This window comes from Calypte anna, chromosome 4B, assembly GCF_003957555.1.
Source record: "Calypte anna isolate BGI_N300 chromosome 4B, bCalAnn1_v1.p, whole genome shotgun sequence".
NCBI lineage: Eukaryota > Metazoa > Chordata > Aves > Apodiformes > Trochilidae > Calypte > Calypte anna.
The window spans coordinates 23,230,786-23,251,927 of NC_044249.1; the positions used below are offsets into that span (position 1 = coordinate 23,230,786).

Sequence of the window (21,142 nt, forward strand, 5' to 3'; positions counted from 1 at the left end):
AGTTAGAGAGGCAGGGACTAGCCATCAGCTTACCCACCCTGACACACACCTGCAGGAGTGTCTGTCCTGTCCTCAAAGTACCTGCCCTTGACATCTAACCCGAGACAGCTGCCTGAGATGCAGCTTCCTGCCAGGCATGGAATGCTTCCAGGGCATAGGAAATGCAGGTCTGTGCCTTGGGTGGCTAGCAGGGCCTGTTACTGAGCTGGGATCTCATGGAAAAGAGATGTCTCTGCTGGCTGTGCCCTCCTGCAGCATCAGTTCCCCCAGGAGCCTGGTGTTTCCATTGTGCCATCAGTCAGCTTCCGTGTTCCTCAAGAAGCTCGGGTCAGCACTGGGATTGCTGTGCATAGCACACACGATCAGCTACAGGCGGGCAGTTAACATTGTGGTGGAGAACTTTATTTTGAAACAGCTCGTCAGAACAAAGTAAGTAGAACACAAATCGCTGTGGGATGCTGTGCCCAGCATCCAGAACACCCAGTGAGACCACCCCACCTTAGCTCAATTGAGCTTCCCTCAGCTCCTGCCCAGCCAGGGGCAGATGCCCTGTGTTTGTGCTGAGAAAGAGGCTGGCATCTGTGCAAGCTCTGGGCAGAAGCTCTCTGGAAACTTGGGGCCAGCATTCCCCATCTTCTGAACCCTGCCAAAAAGTACTGTGTTGGCTGGCAGAGCAGCCCCATAGGCACAGATGGGCCATAGGAAGGAGAGCATCCAAGCAGCAGCTATATGGGAGGATGGTGCTGTGCTGCAGCTCTAGCTGGGCTGGGCTGGTTGTCACTGCTGGGTGTTACAGCTGGTTTGGCACTTGCTACAAACCCCTTTGTGAGCTTGGGAGTTGAACAAGTGACATCAGTTATGGAAATAAGCAAAATCAGCATAGTCAAAGGTAGTGCAGCTCATAGTGCTGCATTCTGGTCTTTAAATTCAAAAGCTTTGTTTTATGCCTACTCAAACACCCTGCTGAACATGCTTCTGCAGGATGAGGGCAGCCTGGTGTTACTGCCTACTTTATCTGTCAGACTTCCTCAGCACCCTGCTTGCAGCTTTTCTGCACCCACTAACATCAATCTGTGGTTTGTGGCTTCTACTTGCCTAGTCTCACAAACCAAAATTTGCAACATGCTGGTGATGTCTGCTCATAAGGATTGGAAATGAGGGGTGGTATGGGAACAGCTGAATCTCTGGACTGAGGGCCTCAGCACAGCACCAGGCTTCCTGCAGATGGACCTGGTGACCCACACAACTATAAAACAACAAGGAGGAACAAACAATGGGAAGTGCTGGTCCAACCAAGGCCAAGCGAGATGTCTTGCCTGACCACATCCGGGCAGCACTAGGGCTCACTGCAGGAACTCTTCGTACTCCCTGGGGGACAGGGAGTGATCACAGCCATCTCTCCTCCCCATTGCTGGTCTGAACGCTTGGACAGGAGAAGGAGCCATCAGGAGGGGTGCCACGGTGGCTTTGGCTCTGCTCGAGTGCTGCAATACAGGGACACAATGATTGCATCTTGTGGAAGGAGGCACTGGCCTGTCCAATGGTTGTATCTGCATATGCCAGCTGCTCAGCATCCTTCTTCCCAAGTGGGTGAGATTGTCCTACACCTATTGCTCTGTTCTGCCAGCTGCAAATGGGTGTTGTCCCTGCCATTTGCTGCCTTCACTGGTACTGTTCCAGTATCAGGGAGCTGCTCTCAGCCCTTCTGCAGCAAGTAGATCAGAAGGGCAGAACAGAGACTAACCAGACTAGTCAAAGGCAAAAGCCATACCTGCTTGGGTTGGTGCCTCTCTGGTCGCTGGTCCCTGGGCTGGACCTGCTGCCTGGGCAGAGGTTTGTACAACATACTCTTCAGGTATTTGTAGAGGTTGCTTTTTAGGTGCAAAGGGTTATAAGCAACTTCCACCTCCAAGCTGTTGAGGGCACTCTGCAGAAACAGAAGAAAGAAACCTAGTGACTGTCAAATGTGACAAGTTGAGGCTGTGTTTTTAGTGTCAAAGTTGTTTTTTTTTTTTTCAAGGATGAGTATTACAGACACTCCATGCCATCCTGCAGTGATGCCAGAAGGATCTTTGGCTGTGCTGCTACCCACAAGGACTGCTCTTAGTGTGTGTAGAAGCACTTGCAACCAGGTCTTACTGGATTCAAGCATTCCCTTGCAGGATGCAGGTCTACCAACAAGCTGAAGTACCCTGTCTGGGCACTGTCACCCACAGGCCTCTTTCCTCTGCCCCCAGTACATATGCAGCATTGCTCCAAAGGACAGACATTTGTTGTCCATGAAGAAAGCTATAGGCTATGTTGGCTGCTGGGAAGAAGTTATGGAGTGCTCCATCATATTCCAGCTGCCACTTGACATTTTCACAGCTGTTTATTCATGTGCTAAGATCCATTTCGAGGGCTCTGCCTTTTCTGGCATCACCTGAAGCAGAGGCAGACAACTCAGGAGAAGAATGTGTGGATGCACAATAGGAAATGCAGCAGCTTGAATCTATTTAAGGAAAGAAACATTTTATTTGTTAATCTATCTTATGCCTAAAGCACCACTCTCTGCAATCTGAGGAGATATGTGCTCCTTAGCAGTGAGGAAGAAAGGTAGAGTTTCAGCAGCAGCTGTATGTCCTATGCATAAAGCCTGATGATTACTCTCATCCCTGCTAGTGCAACTGGGATCCCTTCTACAGACACTGGTGCAAGGTTGCTAGGGACTCACCTCTATGGGGCCGTGCACTCTCTCAGGGTGCTCAGCAAGGAGTGCTGGGAAGGTTGATGGCAGCAAGAGCTCTCTGATGGCAATTGCTTTGATGAGCAGAGAGGCAGAGTCAGATGGAACAATGATGTAGTAGGAATGCACCATGATGTTCCAGTTTGCACCAGGGTCTTGTGGCTCACGTTTGGCCAAAAGCATCCACTTCCTTTTCTAAATTGTGAAAGACAAACCCAGTGTGAACACCAGACAACAGCCACTTCCTTCAGTAATTTCACTGCAGGGGCTGCTGGGCTCAGGAGCAGAGACCTTCATACACACCTGAGTAATAACACTTTTCTGCATAATGGTTGAGAATAATATGGTTTTGGTAGTTTTTTTAATTGAATGTGAGATAATTCTTTTTAAAAATCAGTTTTTAAAATTCTTCTTAGTCTTCTCTGAGGTTTGATGTCCTGCAGTGTCTTGCTAGTGGATGCATCAGCTGGGAGGATTTAGAACACTATCCCATGAGGTATATGAAGCTTCAGCTTTTGAAACACGTTTTCTGGTGCAGGCTAGAGAGAGCTTACCAGATCTGCACTAACTATTCCTCTCTGTGGCAATCCCTCCCCATGAGGCTGCAGTTTTCACATACTCACCAGAAGACTATGGCATAGAGCATGGAAGCTGTGCTGGTTTGTCTCCAGTTCATCCCAGTCCAGCTGCCAGCAGCTGGTAGGCTTGATGATGAAGGGCAGCCCATACAGTACAGACTCACAGACCCCTTCAGACTTCAGAGCCCTGCAAATACACAGCTCTTGATAGAGAAGTGCAGCAAACAAGAAACCAGCCAGGAAAGACTCTCAGGAGAGGGACTAGCTCAAGTGGCTGTGGCAGCATCAGCTGCAATACTGCTACAGGAACCTGATGTCTGTATTGCTGTGGCCTGTCACTATGAAACCTTGCAGAAAAGTCCAGTTGCAGTTGCAAAAAGGCTTTCTTGCTGACTCCCAGATTCCTTTGCATCTGCATTGATGAGAGCATGCCAAGAAGCAAATCCAATCTTCATCCATTTTGAATACAAACCTGATTGTTGATCTGGCTTCTTGGACAATAACTCACCCAGGCAATTACATCTTGTCCTAAATTATTTTTACTGGATGGTGATTATCCTTCACTTAAAATTATGTGCTCTGCTCCTGCACAGAGCAAACATCTGACTGTGCCTGTCCCCAGCACACTTCTGCTTCTTGACAGGGCATTATTAAGCAGCTTCAGTGCTTTGGCTGTCAGACACACGCAATTACCAAGTTCCTCAGCTACTGACAAGATGGGAATCATTTCAAGAACATGGTATAGTTCAGAAATGGTATAGTTCAGAAATTACAGGGGTTTTTTTCCTATAAATAAACCTCATAAAAGACACTAGAGAGCATAAGTTCTTGTTATGCCCTATGCTTATTAACCATAGACTGATGATGGAAAGGAGAATAAATTCTTCTATGAAGTCACATAGCACTATGAGGCTTTGATTGTTTTTTACTATTAGTCAAATAGTTAGCTCGGGCTCTGACATCCAGTTAATTGCTGTGACTTCATCAGGTACTCAGAGAACAGCAGAATTATATCTGGAGCAATGGTTGCCATCTACAGAACTTCACACTGAAGGGAACCACCTGTTGCATGGATAACGCCGGTGGTGTTACAGTGCATCATGGTAACACCATTTTTGACTCTGCTCCTGTCCGTGTGTGTGGGATGTGCTGCTCCTTAACATGGAGAGTCAAGGTGCTGAGGGTATCTTACACCAGAATTTTTCTTCACCAGCACTTTGAGTCCCCCAGTGCTTTACAGTGATGTTACTAGGACCTAGCTGAAACTGCACAGAGAGAATGAAGGCTGCTATTATACCAGCCTTTCAGTTAGCAAGCACAAAGCACATATGTACACTTACTTTACAACTCGGAGTTTATACAGCATTGTCGCTGGCCAGGCAGCCATCTGGCAGGGTGAATTCAAATCTGCTGCTCTCATGGTGCCATCAACAGATCCAGAAAGTAGAGAAGGGTCAAGCAATCTCTCCTGCAAATCACACTTCAGGCATACTAGGAGAAGAAGACTGGTTTAGATTGCTAGAAATGGCAATGATCAGCACATGACAATCTCAAAGTGTCATGACACATGACAATCTCACAAACACATCAAATATGAAATTCAATGTTATGATGAGGGAAAATCCACCTTTAACAAAATATCTTCATTGCCTGTGCTGGTCTGGAGCTGTTGTGGTATCACAGATAAAGTCACACCAGACTTTCTGACCTGCTTGCTGCAGAGAGTAGCTACAGAAGCCACCAGCAGCTCTGGATGAGCTTTGCTTCCAGTCTGGAACTGGCCTGCCCATCACCAGAAGAAAACCACTGTGTTGGCAATGGGAAGCTGCACCTGAGGGCCAGACTGCGGCAGCACACAGGAGGGTGCTGGAGAGGCATGTAAAGGGGGGGCTCCAGAACTGCACATGCAGCTTCCCATGGCAAGTGGGTAGCTTAGGGGAAACACCTCTGTCTGCTGTATCTGCTTGTGTTTTCAGTGCTCACCCAAGGACAGATTAGAGATTTGGACTTAGATTAGTAAAGGAATAAAAATTACATATTCCTTATATATTTTCTCATGCATTATTATAACTGTTGGCAGTTCCAGACAGAACAGGAAGAATTTTAATGCTAAGTCAACAGATATGAATAGAAGTCAAGTCCCTTTGTAAGACAGTTTAATTGCAGCTCTGGCACAGACTTTTAGTATGCTTTCAGTACGTAAGGCCCCCTTTACCTTGTCTAAGTGGCCATACATTCAAATACTCTTTAAGGCACTTGTTTTGCTGCAGGAGGGAAATGCCAGAGGACATGGCAGCAACCTAGAAGTGTTCTAAGCAAATAGCCACTCTCAGCCTGAGACAACAGAAACTCCAGACAGCTTCCAACATCACTCAGAGACCTTGGCTGGGCCTCTGAAAGTGAGGGAATGTGCCCATAGGACAGGGTTAGGTAACCATTAAGGTTCTGGGATGTAGGAGCTCCCTGCAGAGGGGGAGAGGAGATGAAATACTTAGGGTGGTCTTGGGTGCAGTGGCATGGCTGAAGCCTCCTGATGGAAGGAGGAGATGGAGGTGTTCTCTCTCTGTGCCATAGTCATGTAGCCATGTTTTAAACATCATCTCCAAGCTGATGACATTGTCCTCTATGGTTTTCACATCAATGTCCATTCCCAGGATTGCAATGTCTTCAGAAAAAAAGGTGAATAGACACAATTACCATGCAAATCAGAGCACAGCACAGGTGATGCCAGCCCTCTTACAAGAACACTGCTAGAACCTGAGCTGTTGATGACCACTTGCAGTTTCAGAAGTATTGTGATGTACAGGGCTTCTACATCAGAACCACTCAGGTGCTGGACTGTTGGTCGCCATCAGGATGGCATATTTAGAGTCTGCTCAGGAGTTTTGGCTTTGGAACAACAAAGGCACAAAATAGAAGCTAACAGGAATTTCAGTTTCTGAATTTCTCATTATTATAGCTTTAATTCTCCCTGGTGAAAACTGTCAGATCAAAGGAATAGTTCTTCAGAGATATGACCAAGACAAAAAAGAACACCACTTCAGTGTCTGGGGTGTACTCTTTCCTTCACTAATGCAGGGTGTGGCCAGGTGTGCAAGGGGAGGGGGGTGGTTAGAGGGAATCTGCAATCCACTTAAACATTCCCAACCCTTGCTATGCCATTGACCAGAAGTTTGCTACTGCAACCAGAAAAGAACAGCTAGAGACAGGGAAGACAACAACATCCAATATTTCCTGTCAGTAAAAACAGCATTGCCACTGCTAGTTACAGCAACTTTACAAGGCATTAGGACTCAAGTTTTTTAAGGTTCTTAGGTGGCTATTAGAACCCGCTGTGTGAACCAGAGCTTGGATCAGGTGTGTCTTGTTGATGAAGCGGTATAAGTACCAGCAATTAAGCCCTTTGAAAGAGGGGAAAATAGGAACTTTAGGGCCTGTTGAAGAACTCCTTCAGGCACAGTTACTGAAGAAGTAAAACCTGTAGAGTTTAAGAAAAACTGTCTTAAGCACAGAGACAAGAAGAAGAAGCAGCAGCAGTTAACAGTAGAATCTGTGACTAAAGTCAGCTCATTGGAAAATAAGCAGCTTGTAAGAGGACAAGATCTTGAGTAGGTGAGTGGGTGGGGGGTGGGGGTGTGGACACTGGGACTCCTGTAGGATTACTGCAACTGTAAATGGCCTGCCTACTTCTCCCTTCCCCTTTCTGCCTGCTTCTTTTCTCTCCCAGCTACCTGCTTTGAGGATTCTGGTTGCCTCTGCCTGCACCAAGGATCTTTTGATCAGACAGTCAGGGTGATGTTCTGCAGTATATGTGTGTCTGAAAGCATGCTAGCCCCTTAAACTTCATGTGTTTTTTTTTTTAATCTCTCAAGAAAACTGTATTGCATGTGAAGTCCATTTTAGGTAATACCAAGAGATGCAATAATGCCTGCAGTGTATATACTGATTTTGCCCAATTGTGTTGAATCCCCAGAAAAGTGCTGCGGTAGAAACTTTCTGCTGTTCCTCCAGGCACAGTAGTTGCCACACAGCTAAGTGGCACTAACTGGCACAGAAGGAAGTTGCACATATCGGACCAAAGCAAGAACTAGTGATTGCCCAGGTGTCCAAAGCCATAACCTCCCTGAGCACTCCCTCTGTCTTATACTCACCATTGTTGGTGGGCTCCTCTGCTGGCATGCACTGCTCCACATCCTCAGGCTCCAGAAAGTCTCTCTTCAAAACTTCAGTGACTTGTATTCTTCGCAGATTCACAAGGTCCACATCTTTTAACTTCTTTTCCAGCTGCTTTACTATTTCTTTGCTGGACCGGCAAGTTAAAATTGTGATCTGAAACACAAATCAGAGTGTGCAGGAGTGTGCAACCTCTCTTGGTAGGCAATGGTGCCTGGTCTATTTGAATAGCACAGGAAAAAGGAGAGAGCAATTTCAGTAAAATACCTGATCTATTTAAAAGCTTTTTTTAAGCCAGTATGAAATGGATTGAGAAGATCACTGTAGGAACACCAGGAGGTTCTGTACCACTGCTGGAAGGAAACGGAACAATCCACACTGTTGCATCTTCTCACACTGTCATACATTCTGTGCTTTGCACTTCTGGTCAGAGAGTCTGTGCATGCAGGAGGGATTCTGCCTGAGACCTTCAGAGGGACACTGCCCCTTCACGTAACCCCATCAATTACAGATTATGCAGACTAAATCTGACCTTCTCGCTTCAAGGCTGAATGTGATTTTTTTTTTTTCTCCTTTAAGTAATATGTAGTCTACTCTGAAGATGTTTCAGAGGAGAGCAACAGTAGGTGTGATTGCCGCTTCCCAGTTTTGGTGTAACACTAAATAAGTGACTACAAGGAGATTCTTCGTAACTGAAAATCAGCAACAGTTTCTAGAACATGTCAGGAATGTTTGATGCCAGTCTCTACCCTGAAAGAGATAGGTGAGAAAGTGTTGAGTTCTGACCTTGCCTGATAACTTAGTTTGTGAAATACTGACCCTCCTCAGCACATCTGTTCATGGCTCCTAAAGATTATTTAATAACTCTAAAGGACAAAGTGTGTTTTAGGTAAGGCTGCTAACAAATGTCCTGTAGGGAGCATTTGGGGAAAGGTAACAGTAGACCTTCATAAATAAGTTTTACTGCAGGGTTATTAGATGAGGGCAACTGGAAGGACAGTTCATTTTTTGGTGTCTGTGGTCTTTCTGTGGTTTTTTTTTTTTTTTTTTTTTTTTTTTTTTTTTTTTTTTTTTTGGGGGGGGGGGGTTGTAGCTGGATGCAGGGAGTACTCCTTCTCCATTCAGATCTATCCTTAATCAGATCTATTTAAAGAAGCAATTATTACCCCTTTATGAACTGACACAAGCAGGAAATAGGAACTGATGTTGAGTTAGAGGAGCAGAACAATCTGAATATAGTATTTCTTTATAGAGGTATAGACGGAACATTTCCTACATTAGTACATTGTAATTTCACAAAACCCAGAAGGTTATGTAAGGAAAGCTCGTTTGCATACCCATGAAGGAGAACAGAGATGGTGACAGTCTGGAGAACCCAAATAATGACCTGTCCTGGATGCTGCCCTCAGGGGCATTCTTGCTGATGACAGACCAAGCCCCATTTCCCAAATACGCAAACGTCTGCAGCCAAACTTATCCCTAGCTTTGTCTCTGAGTTACTGCCAATGGAGACGTGATTATGGGCCCCTTTCAGGAACTAGTGAAAGTGGTTAAAAGGGGCTGCAGGTTAAGAGTTGTTGACTTGGAGGGAGAGCTACGGAGAGCATTTGCTATAATAGTGCACCTTCATTTCATAAAAAAGATGGCTGCATTACATCTATAGCCTGTCACTTCCACTTTACCTTTTCTCAACCTGAAGAACACTAGCATATCATTCTTCAGAGCCTAGAAGGGAGATTTTACCACATATAGAAGCTGAAGTAGCTATTGTGGTTTACCTCCTCAGTTTCTAGATAGAATCCTTAATGCCATTACACTTCCTAATCTGAGAAAAATAAACAGATTACTGGTGTCTCGAAAAACGCTTTTCATTCTATTGCAGATTGGTCACATTTCCTGCCCTGTAGCTGCTGCTCAGACTTCATTGATGCTGCTGCTTCCCCCTCTGAATTCAGATTTCAAGAGTAAGCATTTTCAATTCTTTTAACAAACACTGGGGTTTTAAATAATTGCAGGTTGTAACAAAGTTTGCCTCATGCTTACTAATCAGCTAGGAATATTCTTGCTTCTTTGTGGTTTAACTGTTAGGAAATACACATTTGCCTGAAGACTACACCTGATTTGCACAAGCAAGTTGTCAGCAGTGCCTTGTAGTCTAAGTACTGGTGACTGTGGTCTCCAGCTGAAGAAACTGGATTTGATATGCCAGTTTGGCAACTGGGAACCGATGCATCAAAATGACATATGAAGCATTTAATTTTGATTAACTCTAGATAAGTTGTATCTTAAATCTTCTCTGCAAAATACTGGAATTGACTGCTTTATGAGGGCATTTAACTAAGGCATGAAGTTCTTGAAACAGAAGAAAGAAATTGCATTGGTAGAACCTGACATTCATCGCATTGAAAAACAGATGGAATTATTTAAAAAAAAAATTATTTAGTAGGGCTGCTTTTCTCTTGTCCATGTCTCATTAGTTCAAAAATACTTCTAATATTTTCTAGTCAGAGAATCATAGATTAGTTTGGATTGAAAGGGGCTTTAAAATGGCCCTTAAAGCCCATCTAGTCCAATCCCCCTGTACTGAACAGGGGCACCTTCAACTAGATCAGGATGCTCAGACCCCTGTCCAACATGATCTGGAATGTCCCCAGGGACAGGAAAAGGGTAAATGCCTACTTTAAATGGCTTAAGATACACAGCTTTACTTCCAATAAGCTATATTTTCTTCCTTTTTCAAAAGATACTGTATCAGAGCAAAAAATAATTCAACTGCCTTCTGAGAAAATAAATAAAAATCCAACTTGCTCTGTGTAAAAAGAAGTGTTTGTGATGAAAATAAAGCTTCAGCCACTGAAGTACCTGAAAGGAAAGCTGCCTTTTTTGAAACACAACATTTTGTAAGGGTGGAATACCCTTCTCTCTGTGATGACCAGCCTTTGTTTTTCAACCAAGGCCTGAGATTTGTAGGTGCTCTTCTGCTCACAATGAGGACCTTTGTACAAACATCTTATTGTCTCAGTGGAAGTTCCAGCCATTGTGGCTGCAAAATGTAACTGTAGGATAAGAGGAAAATCATGTGCAGAAGTACTGTGAATGTCTGCCTTTGACAGAGCTCTTCTGTGAAAGTAATCAAAGTGGAAAAAACATCCAATCTTAAATGCCTGGAAATTAAATTCCTTCTCTTATATATGAAACAAGTTAGTCTCCATACACAACCCAAACCTGAACTGATCTTGTTTCCATGAGCATTCAGAGATAGCCACAAAGAGCTTGGGGTTTTTTTGAAGGGCTTATTTTCTTAATTTTTTATTAAGTGGCAAGCATGGTTGATGACTCCCACTACCTTCCCAACATTTCTTACCTCAACAGAAGTATTTGTTGAGCCTCCTGCTGCAGTGTGTCTGCTGTATTGCTTGAACTGTTGCAATCCATCCTGCACAGCTTGTATCACTCCATTGCCCACCTTTGGGAAGCAGCCTTCTCGTGGTAGTGAACGGAGCTCTGAAATGCAGGCTTGGATTCGTGCAAAGTTTTCTCTCACTTGCTGCAAAACAGTATTCAATTAAATTGAAAGACTAGAATTTTCAAAATTATAATCACATAAAACATGCCTGGCATCAGTTGTGAAGCAGATTTCTTAGTCCATCCTACAGTGGCATGCCAGGATGTAAATTCGTGCTAGGAAGGAAGACAAGTGTCTCTTCTTAAGGAGAGTGATTTCACATCACCTCCAAAAAAATTTTCCTTGGTACCTCCTTATTTATCCATGTGACATTATCTATAACCTGTTCTACAAGGTAACTAGCACCATTAGCTATAATCTTCTTGCAGATCACATTTGCCAAGATTTTTTTTTCATCCATTGGCCTCTACCTTTCCTGAGATGACTGACAAAATATTTCAGAATGTTTTACTATTGCTGAATAAAGTGAGAAGGTTAATAACGTGAGCTTATACTACATTGCATATGTGAGTGCTCAGTATGACTGTTTATAATAGTATAAATTCGTAGATTCTTGTGAACTGTATGATGCTTTGTAATCCCAAACTTTAACTGTAGACTCATTCTCCATCTATGTTTATTCTGATGCATATCCCTAAATTAGTGAAATACTTGCTCTCACTGATTTAAATCTAGATATTTAAAGTCTGTGTAGCTGTGGCATCTAAGGACATGGTTTAGCGATGGACTTAGCAGTGTTAATTTTGCAGTTGGACTTCATGATCTTAAGGGTCTTTTTCAACTTAAGTGATTTGATTATTTCAGGATATTTCTCATATTTGGAAAAAAATTTTGAATTCTGATCTTTTCCCCCTAAGTGTCAAGAACCCCTCCCAAAGTGGTAATCAGCATGTATACAGACTATTTCACTATCCAAATTACTACAGCTCTGTAGCTGTATTTGATAATTTTGATGGAGAAGCAGTCCTGTGCAGAAAGTAGCAGTTGAAAGGCAGGTGTGCAAGAGATGTTTTAGAATGGAACAGCACAAAACCTAATCCGTGCACATGCGCAACTTCACAGATCAAAAATATTACAGTCCTCCTTTTAAACATCATTATTTCATAAAATTTACCTGTTCCATGAAGTCTGTGAAACTGTGCTCTTTGAAAACTATTAAATTTCAGGTATAAATTTGTAGCAAATCATAACATTCATCAATGATCTGCAACCACATACTGCATTGGTTTGTGTTAGATCCCAAAGACCTATTTTCACACGTACTGTAAAGGGGAGCAGACACTCCTGCTGGTTCTGCACCACATAGAGGCTCAGCAGGGGAACACGGCAGGGGCCTGTCAAACTGCATGCCAAACAGAGTATGTTTTCCAGAGCTTCAGAGAGCACAGAACAAGTGTTGGTCCAGGAAGGTGATGTGACATCCACAATGAGAATCTGAGATGGCTGCTGGCATTGTACTTTGGTAGCAGGAAATGTTCTCCGTGTTTCTGAGAGCAATCTTCTGGAATTCATGGCTTCTGCACATGGGTGTTAGAGGCCCAGTTATCTATGTGAATCTGAATAGGAACAATTAACAAATCATGGCAATGACTGAGACTCTTCCTTTCCCATTCACTTGGAAGCAACCTGAGACCCAGCAGACAGTAATGAATTAGAGTCCTACAGCTTTCTGCAAAGCATTCCTTGTCCATGCTCTGAAATAAATCCATACAAAGACAAGTGAAAATGCATATGGTTAGAAAGCAAAATGGTTAAACTAAAGAAAATGCATGGTGGATATACTCTTGCAGATGGAGCAGTTAAAAATGTCAAAAGCCTGGCCATGCAAAGCTCGTGAGTGAGCTGTGTCAGATGTCAGGTATCACAGTATGACTCAGGTGCGTAGCATCAGCCTCCAGCAAAGAAGTGATCTCCAGCAGCTGGTGGACAGCAAGACTGAAGTTCTACCTCTGAAGTGGCCAAGTGATTACACCTAAACACCCAAAGAATACCATCCTCACTTCTTGATAGCCAGTATGAGACAAGTAGCTTTCATATCCAAAATCCTTCCTGAAATCTTCTATTTACTAAATCTAAATATATCTGCACAAAGCACTTAGTGGTTGTATGTAACCGTACAAGTCTACTTGTGCCCAGAAAAGAGTCTGCATAACTGGACATGCCTTCTCAGTATGAGCTAAAATAAATTTTCTCCCCACAGTTGTCTAAATCTCCAGCAGGCTTAGTGAAGTTTGAAGCAACCTTGGATTTACATAATTAGGTCCTAGTCAGAACCCAGGCCAGTATACAGTCCTGTAATTTGTGTGATACCTTCAGCTGGGACAAGAAACTCTTATGTTCACCAAAGAGCCAAGCTACTGTATTTCCTACAGCCTCCAGCACTTTGGAATAAGAAGTCCTGTGAGTCTTGAAAAGACCAAGAAATGCATTTCTATGTGATTGACATATCATCAGAAAATATCTCTATTTCTATGATGTTTGTCAGTGAAGGCAAAACAGAATGATCACATATTATATTTCAGAATTGAGGCTAGCATTTCAGAATGAAAATGTTGCATATCTATAAAGATCATACACCCATGTCTAGGTATTTTGCTTTGACTAGTAATTTCACTAGAAAATGAAAAATTGTCTGATACCATTTTCATCAGTGTTTCTTCTGGATCTTTATAATTTACAGGACAGTTTACTAAATTACTTCAGTTCATCTGGGAAAATACTTGTCGGTGTTTTTTTTGTTATGAGGCTTCATACTACTGAACTCTGACGGACCCCAGTGATTTCTGAAACCAGGAAACAAAACTCATCCCACAGTTAGAAATCTGGAAGAGTTTGGTCTTTGATCTGCATGGTTTTCAGGGGAAAAAAAAAAAAAAAAAAAAAGCCTTGATTCTGAAAATACATGTTTTTCCTAAATTTGCATTAATTCTCTCACTCTTGAAACTGTAACAGAACTGGGCTTATTTTAAACTGCTTTAGTAAAATGGATCTTCAGCTATGATCTTTATCAACTGAATTAATTTGATTTCTTCATAACTGTGGCATCTTAATTTCTGCTTAGCAATATTAGTATTACTTATATGCAGTTCTCTGCACAACATTTGACAGAGTATAAACTGCCCACCTCTCTTACAGCCTACACCAGTTACACTCTCATTGTGATTGTGATGAGGGTGGATGACTGAGGAATTCTGTAAAGTCTAACTGGTTGTTTCGGTAACATCACATCTTCATTTAAGCAGCAAGTGAAGGGACAGAGAGCCCAGACTAAGGGATTACACCAATTCAGTGTGCACAAGTGAAAACTGTTAGTTCTAGCAGCTGATATGTATTAAATACATATCAATAAAACAGAACTTACCAACTGCCAGAGATAGTTGCTAATGGCGATATATATTTTGCTCAAAGCAAGAAGACATTTCTTCAGGACTAAAAAGATAGGGACAGAAAAAAAAAAACTTTGACATACTGAGCGACTTGCAAGTGCTGATGACATTCTGCAAGTGCATGTGCTTAATTTCTTCCAGTTAGGAAAATATTATTTAATATTAGAGTCTAAAAAAGTGTAAATGAGATGTAGCAGCAAAGCCATTGGCTAATGAATACTACAGATAGTCTCCATCTTCTTTCTAATATAAGACCCAGCAAAACTTGGATCCAACCTCACTGTAAGTTGGAATTAAAAAGAAGACAGAAAAATGTAAATAATGAGTTTAATTAATTAACTGCCTGACTGTGTAGCTAAGCCTGATACACCTACAGCTATGAAGGCAATTATGTTGACAGTCTACAAAGAAGCAGGGAGTAAAAACACAAAAACCTTGAGATGCAGTAACAATTATTAAAAGCTATCGGCAAGGAAATGCACACAAAATAGTGAACAAAAGCTACCAACAGACAGTAACAGTCAACAGGTTTAAGGAAAAAAAAATCATAAATTCACAGAATTTTCAGGGTTGGAAGGAACCTTTAAGGTCATCTAGTTCCAATCCCCCTGCCATGGGCAGGGACACCTCCCACCAGATCAGGTTGCTCAGAACACCATCCAGGTGGCCAAGAAGGCCAATGGCATCCTGGCCTGTATCAGGAACAGCGTGGCCAGCAGGTCCAAGGAAGTGATTCTGCCCCTGTACTCAGTGCTGGTGAGGCCACAGCTTGAGTCCTGTGTCCAGTTCTGGGCCCCTCAGCTCAGGAAGGAGATTGAGGTCCTGGAGCAGGTCCAAAGGAGGCAAATGGGCTGGTGAAGGGACTCGAGCACAGATCCTATGAGGAGAGGCTGAGGGAGCTGGGGCTGTTCAGCCTGGAGAAGAGGAGGCTCAGGGGGAGACCTCATCACTCTCTACAACTCCCTGAAAGGAGGTTGGAGCCAGGGGGGGGTCGGTCTCTTTTCCCAGGCAACTCTCAGCAAGACAAGAGGGCAGGGTCTCAAGTTGTGCCAGGGGAGGTTTAGGTTGGATATTAGAAAGAATTTCTTTACGGAGGGGGTGATCAGACATTGGAATGGGCTGCGCCAGGAAATAGTGGATTCTCCATCCCTGGAGATATTGAAAAAGAGACTGGATGTGGCACTCAGTGCCATGGTCTAGTAACTGCAGCAGTAGTGGTTCAAGGGTTGGACTTGATGATCTCTGAGGTCCCTTCCAACCCAGCCAATTCTATGATTCTATGATTATATCCAGCCTGGCCTTAAAAACTGCCCAGAGATGGCTTCCACCACCTCTCTGGGCAACCTGTGCCAGTGTCTCACCACCCTCATGGTGAAGAACTTCCTAACATCCAATCTAAATCTCCCCTCCTCTAGTCTGAATCCATTCCGCCATGTCCTATTACTCCCTGACATCCTAAAAAGTCCCTCCCCAGCTTTCTTGTAGCCCTTTCAGATACTGGAAGACCACAATAAGGTCTCCTCAGAGCCTTTTCCTCTCCAGACTGAACAACCCCAACTCTCTCTGTGTCTTCACAGGAGAGGTGCTCCTCTAATCATCCTTGTGGACACACACCAGCACCTCCCTATTCCTCCTGTAATAGGGGCTCCAGAACTGGATGCAGTACTCCAGGTGGGGTCTCATGAGAGCAGAGCAGAGGGGGAGAATCACTTCCCTCGACCTGCTGACCACACTTCTCTTGATGCAGGCAAGGATCAGGTTAGCTTTCTGGGCTGCAAAAAAAGCTCTTGTTCCTCTCGTTCTGTATTATTAAAGAATAAAAGCTATTCCTTGAACACATCAAGAACAAAAGACAATCTCAAAATAGTATGAATTTGCCGTTGACTTCTAAGAATAAGATTTTCTTTGATGATGCAGAAAAAAAGTTTGATAAATATTTTGATCAGCATCTAGAAAAAAGCAGTGACAACTAATCTTTCTCTTTTCAGATAGTGGTTAAAGAGGATATTAACATGCAGCTGCTAGAATTGTGAGTCTTACATTTCAGAAACAGGATCTTTTTACCTGGGACCTCTTTGAACCATTTCTGTCAACCTGTAACTTACCCCTGAGCTGTGCAAGCTCCAGAGTGTTTTGTTTAAACCATAATGTTTTGTTTAAACAGAGTATGCAAAATAATTCAGAGAGCAATAGCCCATTTACATATCAGCACATTCAGAGAAACAGTGATACAATATGATATTTTAAAATAGTTGTGTAATTATGCAAAATAAATCTCACTGATCAGTAGATTTTAGTAGGATTACATGTAGGCCTAGGTGATCAAAACAGGAGCATCAGAAAGGACAATTTGCCTCTAATCACTGTTCAATTTAAATACCCTTGCTTTTAGCCACTATAATACTATAAAAAGTAATGGATCCTCACAATTAACATATTAAGAGCTTGTAAACCAAGAAATTGCAAACTCTGATTATTCAATTTACAGTTCAAACTGTAAACTCTGATTATTCAGTATAATGTCCCCACTGCAGTTATACATCAATCTATTTTTTACTTAATTAGGTAGAAACCCGATGATACATAAAAATTTGCCTCATAAAATTTATAGAAGGCACAAACACTGACATTGCAAAGAAGAGTAATTTGTAAGAGCTTACAAACAAGCTCATCAAACTCGGCTGATTTGCATATCATGCCATTTAATATAGCCAAATGCAATTAACCAAAAGAGCAGCAGAGGTATCAGAAGACAGTTTATGTCACCTTCAGCTCAGGAAGCCCCCAAGCTGTGAACAGTTGGAGGCAGGGGGCATCACTGCAGACTCACCCTTTTCCTATGCTCTTCCCAAAGGATTTGCTGTATCACAGGTTCATGGAGCAGACAGATCTTGGCTCTTACCCTGTGTCACTGCTTTCATGTATTTATCATATGGCTTTCAAACCTGATGGTTTAAAAGTGTGCCATTTTTCTGACTAAGCTTTAAGACTCTGGGAAACATCCGTATTCTTAGGCTGCATAAACAAATGGATTTTGCAGAGGAAAAAGAGCAAGCCATGGAGAAGCCTGATTTGTGAAGTGGCTATGCAGTGTGGATGGCCTCTGGTGGATATCTATTTGTATACTTAGCCTGGAAAAAAGGCATTTATTTAAAAGGACTAAATGAACAGAAGAGTAAAAACAAGCAAACAAAAAGTTAGCAGAAGCTAACTAAAACAAAGTCAAGTTACTAAAATAAAGACATACAAGATCTTATTTAACAGAAGATATTACATGTTTTCTATACACCAGTGCTATAACCAATAACAGATAAGAGGCTTTGGGCTTGTGCTTTTATTGACATAAAATCACTAAATCTTAGAAAGAACATTCACCTTATCCTAATGTAAAAATCCCTCATTATAACCTTTGTAGGGCTTTTTTCTTAATAGAAGAAGAATTCTAACATTGTATGAGCTTAGAAAAAGACATTTGCTGCTGCATCACTAAAACTGATGGAGCAAATGATTATGAATGCTTGTCATGTAGTGCATTGACAGATAGTACAAAACATGGACAAGATGATACATAATGCCTGTGCCCAAGTGCCCCTGTAGAACAACCAGACAACTTAGAAAATCCATCAGGAACACCCTAAGGAAAGCCCAGTTATCATGAGGGACTTCTGCTTGAATGATGTGCTGGAATTTTCAGAATTAAAACTTTTTAGCTATTGTAATACTGTTTTTTATGAGATTATAGGTGTGATTAATGAGGCTCACAGGACAGGTACTCTATCTTGCCTGGCATCTTGATTAAGAAACTAAAATGATGCAAAGTCAACATACACATTAAATGCATAAAAAACTGCATAATTCATAAGCCTCAGAACATAACTGCAGACAGGCAATCATCACTGAGGGTGCTTTAGAAAGCGCACAGGAAGTCTACAGTTTGACAGCAGACAACCCTGTGGAAAGCATCCAGTCCCCTGTTCCATTCTCTCCCTGCAAACCACTTTACCAAGTAAAAATTGGTGCAAGAAACAAAATAAAATCAAAAAGGACTCTGTCAGCTCCTGAACAGAATAACATAGCAGGAGGTTTCATCTCCTTACTTTTCTTCTTTCCTACTTCCAAGGCACTCAACACTCCTTTGAAGGTAAAACATAATGCTGATGGCCAGTTACTATCTATCTCAAGTGGTATTAATTTCAGGTTATGTGAGAAGCAGTCTCATGATAGGATGTGTAAGACGTTAATGTTATACTGTATTAGAAATACAGGATTGGTCAGTGAAACTTCCCTTAATATCACAGCACATCATGCAACTTCCTTGTTAGCTGCTCAAGACTCACTTTTAAAGTGTTCAGGGCTTTGTGTTACACCATTTCCCTGGACAGACTGCTCAGTCCTCTAGTGTTGGGAAACCCTGCAGTAATTTCTACCTTAAATGTGTGGTGTCTGGCCATCTCATACCATAGTTCTCATGCCAGCATTATCCTTTCCTTCTACAACTTGTCTGCTGCTTCATAATTTGCTCCTTTTATGTACGTGAGATGAAAATGATACCCTGCTCAGCTTCAACAAGGCTTTCAACTGTCAAGGCTTTTCTAGTTGGAGCTCATATTCCCCTGATTATCCTAGTACCTCTTTGCTGCAGCTGCTCAGATTTAAAAATTTCTGTACATGTTTCACTGCCACTCATATTTTATACAAATTACACAAACATTTCAGATGACATCTCACAAATTTATAATGGGACTGATACTTCCCCATTACTATTGAATGGCATTTGTCATATATGGCATTTGGGACTGTGGAATACTTTAGCTCAGATGATAAGGCCAAGCATGTAATTTAGTTATTTTTTCAAAGGCTTTCATTTTCCCAAGGTGAAGCTTAGGTATTTTCAAGTCTGGAAGCTGTCCTTCAGAGGCTTTATAGAAGAATAAACAAATTTTATTGGACACAAGTGGCAGAAAGCACAATTCATGTGTCGGTGGCATATGTATTAACATGTACCAATGCATGCCCTCTCTGTTCAGATCGTGTGTAACAAACCAAATCGCTTCTATCCTGAATGTGACCACGGACTCTAACGCAGCGCTGCCGCTGAACCGTGTCCCTGGGTACCGCGTCCGCGGACCCCGGGGGAGGACCGGGAGGGAGCTCGGCCCCGTCCGGGGAGACCCTGCCCGTGGGGGACGGACCCATGGCCGCTGCTGGGCTCGGGCTGGCTGTACGGATCCTACCCGCGGCTGCCAGGGGCAGCCATGCCGGGCCTGTCTGCGGGGGCAGTCCCGCGGTTACCTTCTCGGCAGTCCCGGCGGACGGGCGGCACCGAATGCCGCTGATCAGGGCTTGTGGCAGGGCCTGGAACGGTCAGGGAGCCGGGACCGACCGGACCGACCCCTCCGACCCGGCCGGGGCTGTGCCAGCGGGTGCATACGGGCACAGGCCTGGGCGGACAGGCGCAGGCAGGCAGTGGTGTCTACAGGCTGGCAGCAGGATCCCGCCAGGCTGAACAAGGGCCGAGAGTTACCTCTGGATCGACGTAGCTGTGGTTTCAGTCTATGCCTTTGCCCTGTCATTTAGTGGGAAATGGCTGGTTAAATTAAAACCTGCATTTTTTTAGGAGAGATTTTAGTCTAAGGATGTATGCTGGAGATTTCAGACTAAACTCAGTAAAGATCATTGCAATTTCAGAACATGTACTATTTTGTAAATTAGATATGCCAGTTAAAAACTAAGCTTAGTAAGACCATAAACTAAATAAAATATGCATTGAATCTCTGTTACATTCTGATACCTCATCAAATGTGTTTCTGATCAGATGCTACAACAATCTGTTCTCTCCCATGTCTTCATCATTCATTTGAAGAAGGGTTTGTAGTAATTGTGAATGAGGATTATAGATAACACAATAACCAGAGTAGTAAATAATAATAAATACAGACAAAATGGATTAGAAATGTGCAGGTTTTACTTGGAGGTTACAGCACATCTGTGGGACACGAGAATTTGGATCACAGTGAAAAATACCGAACATCTTAAAGTGACACAATTGTTAACAGGCAGTGCTATCCTTCTGCGTAGTCAAGGGGATTTCAGACTGGAAATACAGAAGTGAATTCTGTCTGTATCCTAGTGCAGAGAATTCTTTAATCAGCCTGCAGGAGAGCAAATCCAACGACTGGAAGCTGAAGCTGGAAAATTAATTATTTTTTAGTATTTTTAGAATGTTTCTCAGGGAAAGCATGGCTGAGTCTCTGAATGTTTATTAGCAGTAGTCAACAACCAAAGTCACCTCTGGCAACTGATTGAAGTGTTTGTTTGGTTTTGCAGATGCTGTGCAGGCCTTTGTTGGAATTAGATGATCATCTGAGGTAAGCTGGGGTGGTAGTGAGAAAAGGTCACAGGGCAGGGAGTTTCTCAGAAGCACAGCAGTAAGTGTGTGTACTTTAGTGTCTTAGATGATACAAGCAATGAGGCCTGCAGCATCGAATTCTGGACTGAGGAGGTGAGCAGAACACCACAGTGCTTTTGGGGAGAAGGGGAGCAGTGTTAAAGAGGTTGGTGGGATGCTCATTGCCAGCACTGATAGTGGGTTGTGGTTTTTTTTAATTATGTGTTGGTTTTGTTTTTGTTTGTTTGTTTGTTTGTTTGTTTTCCAGATGATTGAGAAGCCTGGCAGCTACAGGAACATCCCAATTAGACCCAGTGATGGTTTCTTTGAAGATGGCTGCAGACCACTGGCCATTGGAAAGCTGAGGGGCTGGAAGGGGATGAGGTTGCAAACTGGGGGAGTGGCTTTAAAATTAGTGTAGGGAAG

At 42.9% G+C, this 21,142-nt stretch overlaps 1 protein-coding gene across 3 annotated transcripts; it reads right to left on the bottom strand.

Annotated features, from left to right (window-relative positions):
• Positions 1 to 394: 394 nt before the first annotated feature.
• On the bottom strand, positions 395 to 19,788 carry M1AP (meiosis 1 associated protein). 3 transcript variants are annotated; one of them, XM_030450603.1, is made up of 11 exons: positions 19,621 to 19,788; positions 14,304 to 14,371; positions 12,206 to 12,459; positions 10,841 to 11,023; positions 7,455 to 7,632; positions 5,795 to 5,968; positions 4,644 to 4,794; positions 3,349 to 3,490; positions 2,714 to 2,920; positions 1,772 to 1,927; positions 395 to 1,484 (listed from the first exon to the last, which is right to left on the bottom strand). In XM_030450603.1, the coding sequence occupies exons 3-11, from the start codon at positions 12,452 to 12,454 to the stop codon at positions 1,344 to 1,346; spliced, it is 1,581 nt and encodes a 526-aa protein (XP_030306463.1). In that variant the 5' UTR covers positions 12,455 to 12,459; positions 14,304 to 14,371; positions 19,621 to 19,788; the 3' UTR covers positions 395 to 1,343. The 3 variants fall into 3 exon arrangements, with proteins under 3 accessions (XP_030306463.1, XP_030306462.1, XP_030306464.1); XM_030450602.1 differs by having other exon boundaries at positions 12,206 to 12,498; XM_030450604.1 differs by lacking the exon at positions 14,304 to 14,371 and having other exon boundaries at positions 12,206 to 12,498.
• Positions 19,789 to 21,142: the final 1,354 nt, after the last annotated feature.

Coding starts and splice junctions, on each gene's coding strand:
- M1AP (XM_030450604.1), bottom strand. CDS start 12,454: ATGAATTCCAGAAGATTGCTCTCAGAAACACGGAGAACATTTCCTGCT. Junction 7,633..10,840: donor CAACAAATACTTCTGTTGAG/GTAAGAAATGTT, acceptor TTTGTGTTTCAG/ATCACAATTTTAACTTGCCG. Junction 1,485..1,771: donor AGAGGCACCAACCCAAGCAG/GTATGGCTTTTG, acceptor CCTGTATTGCAG/CACTCGAGCAGAGCCAAAGC.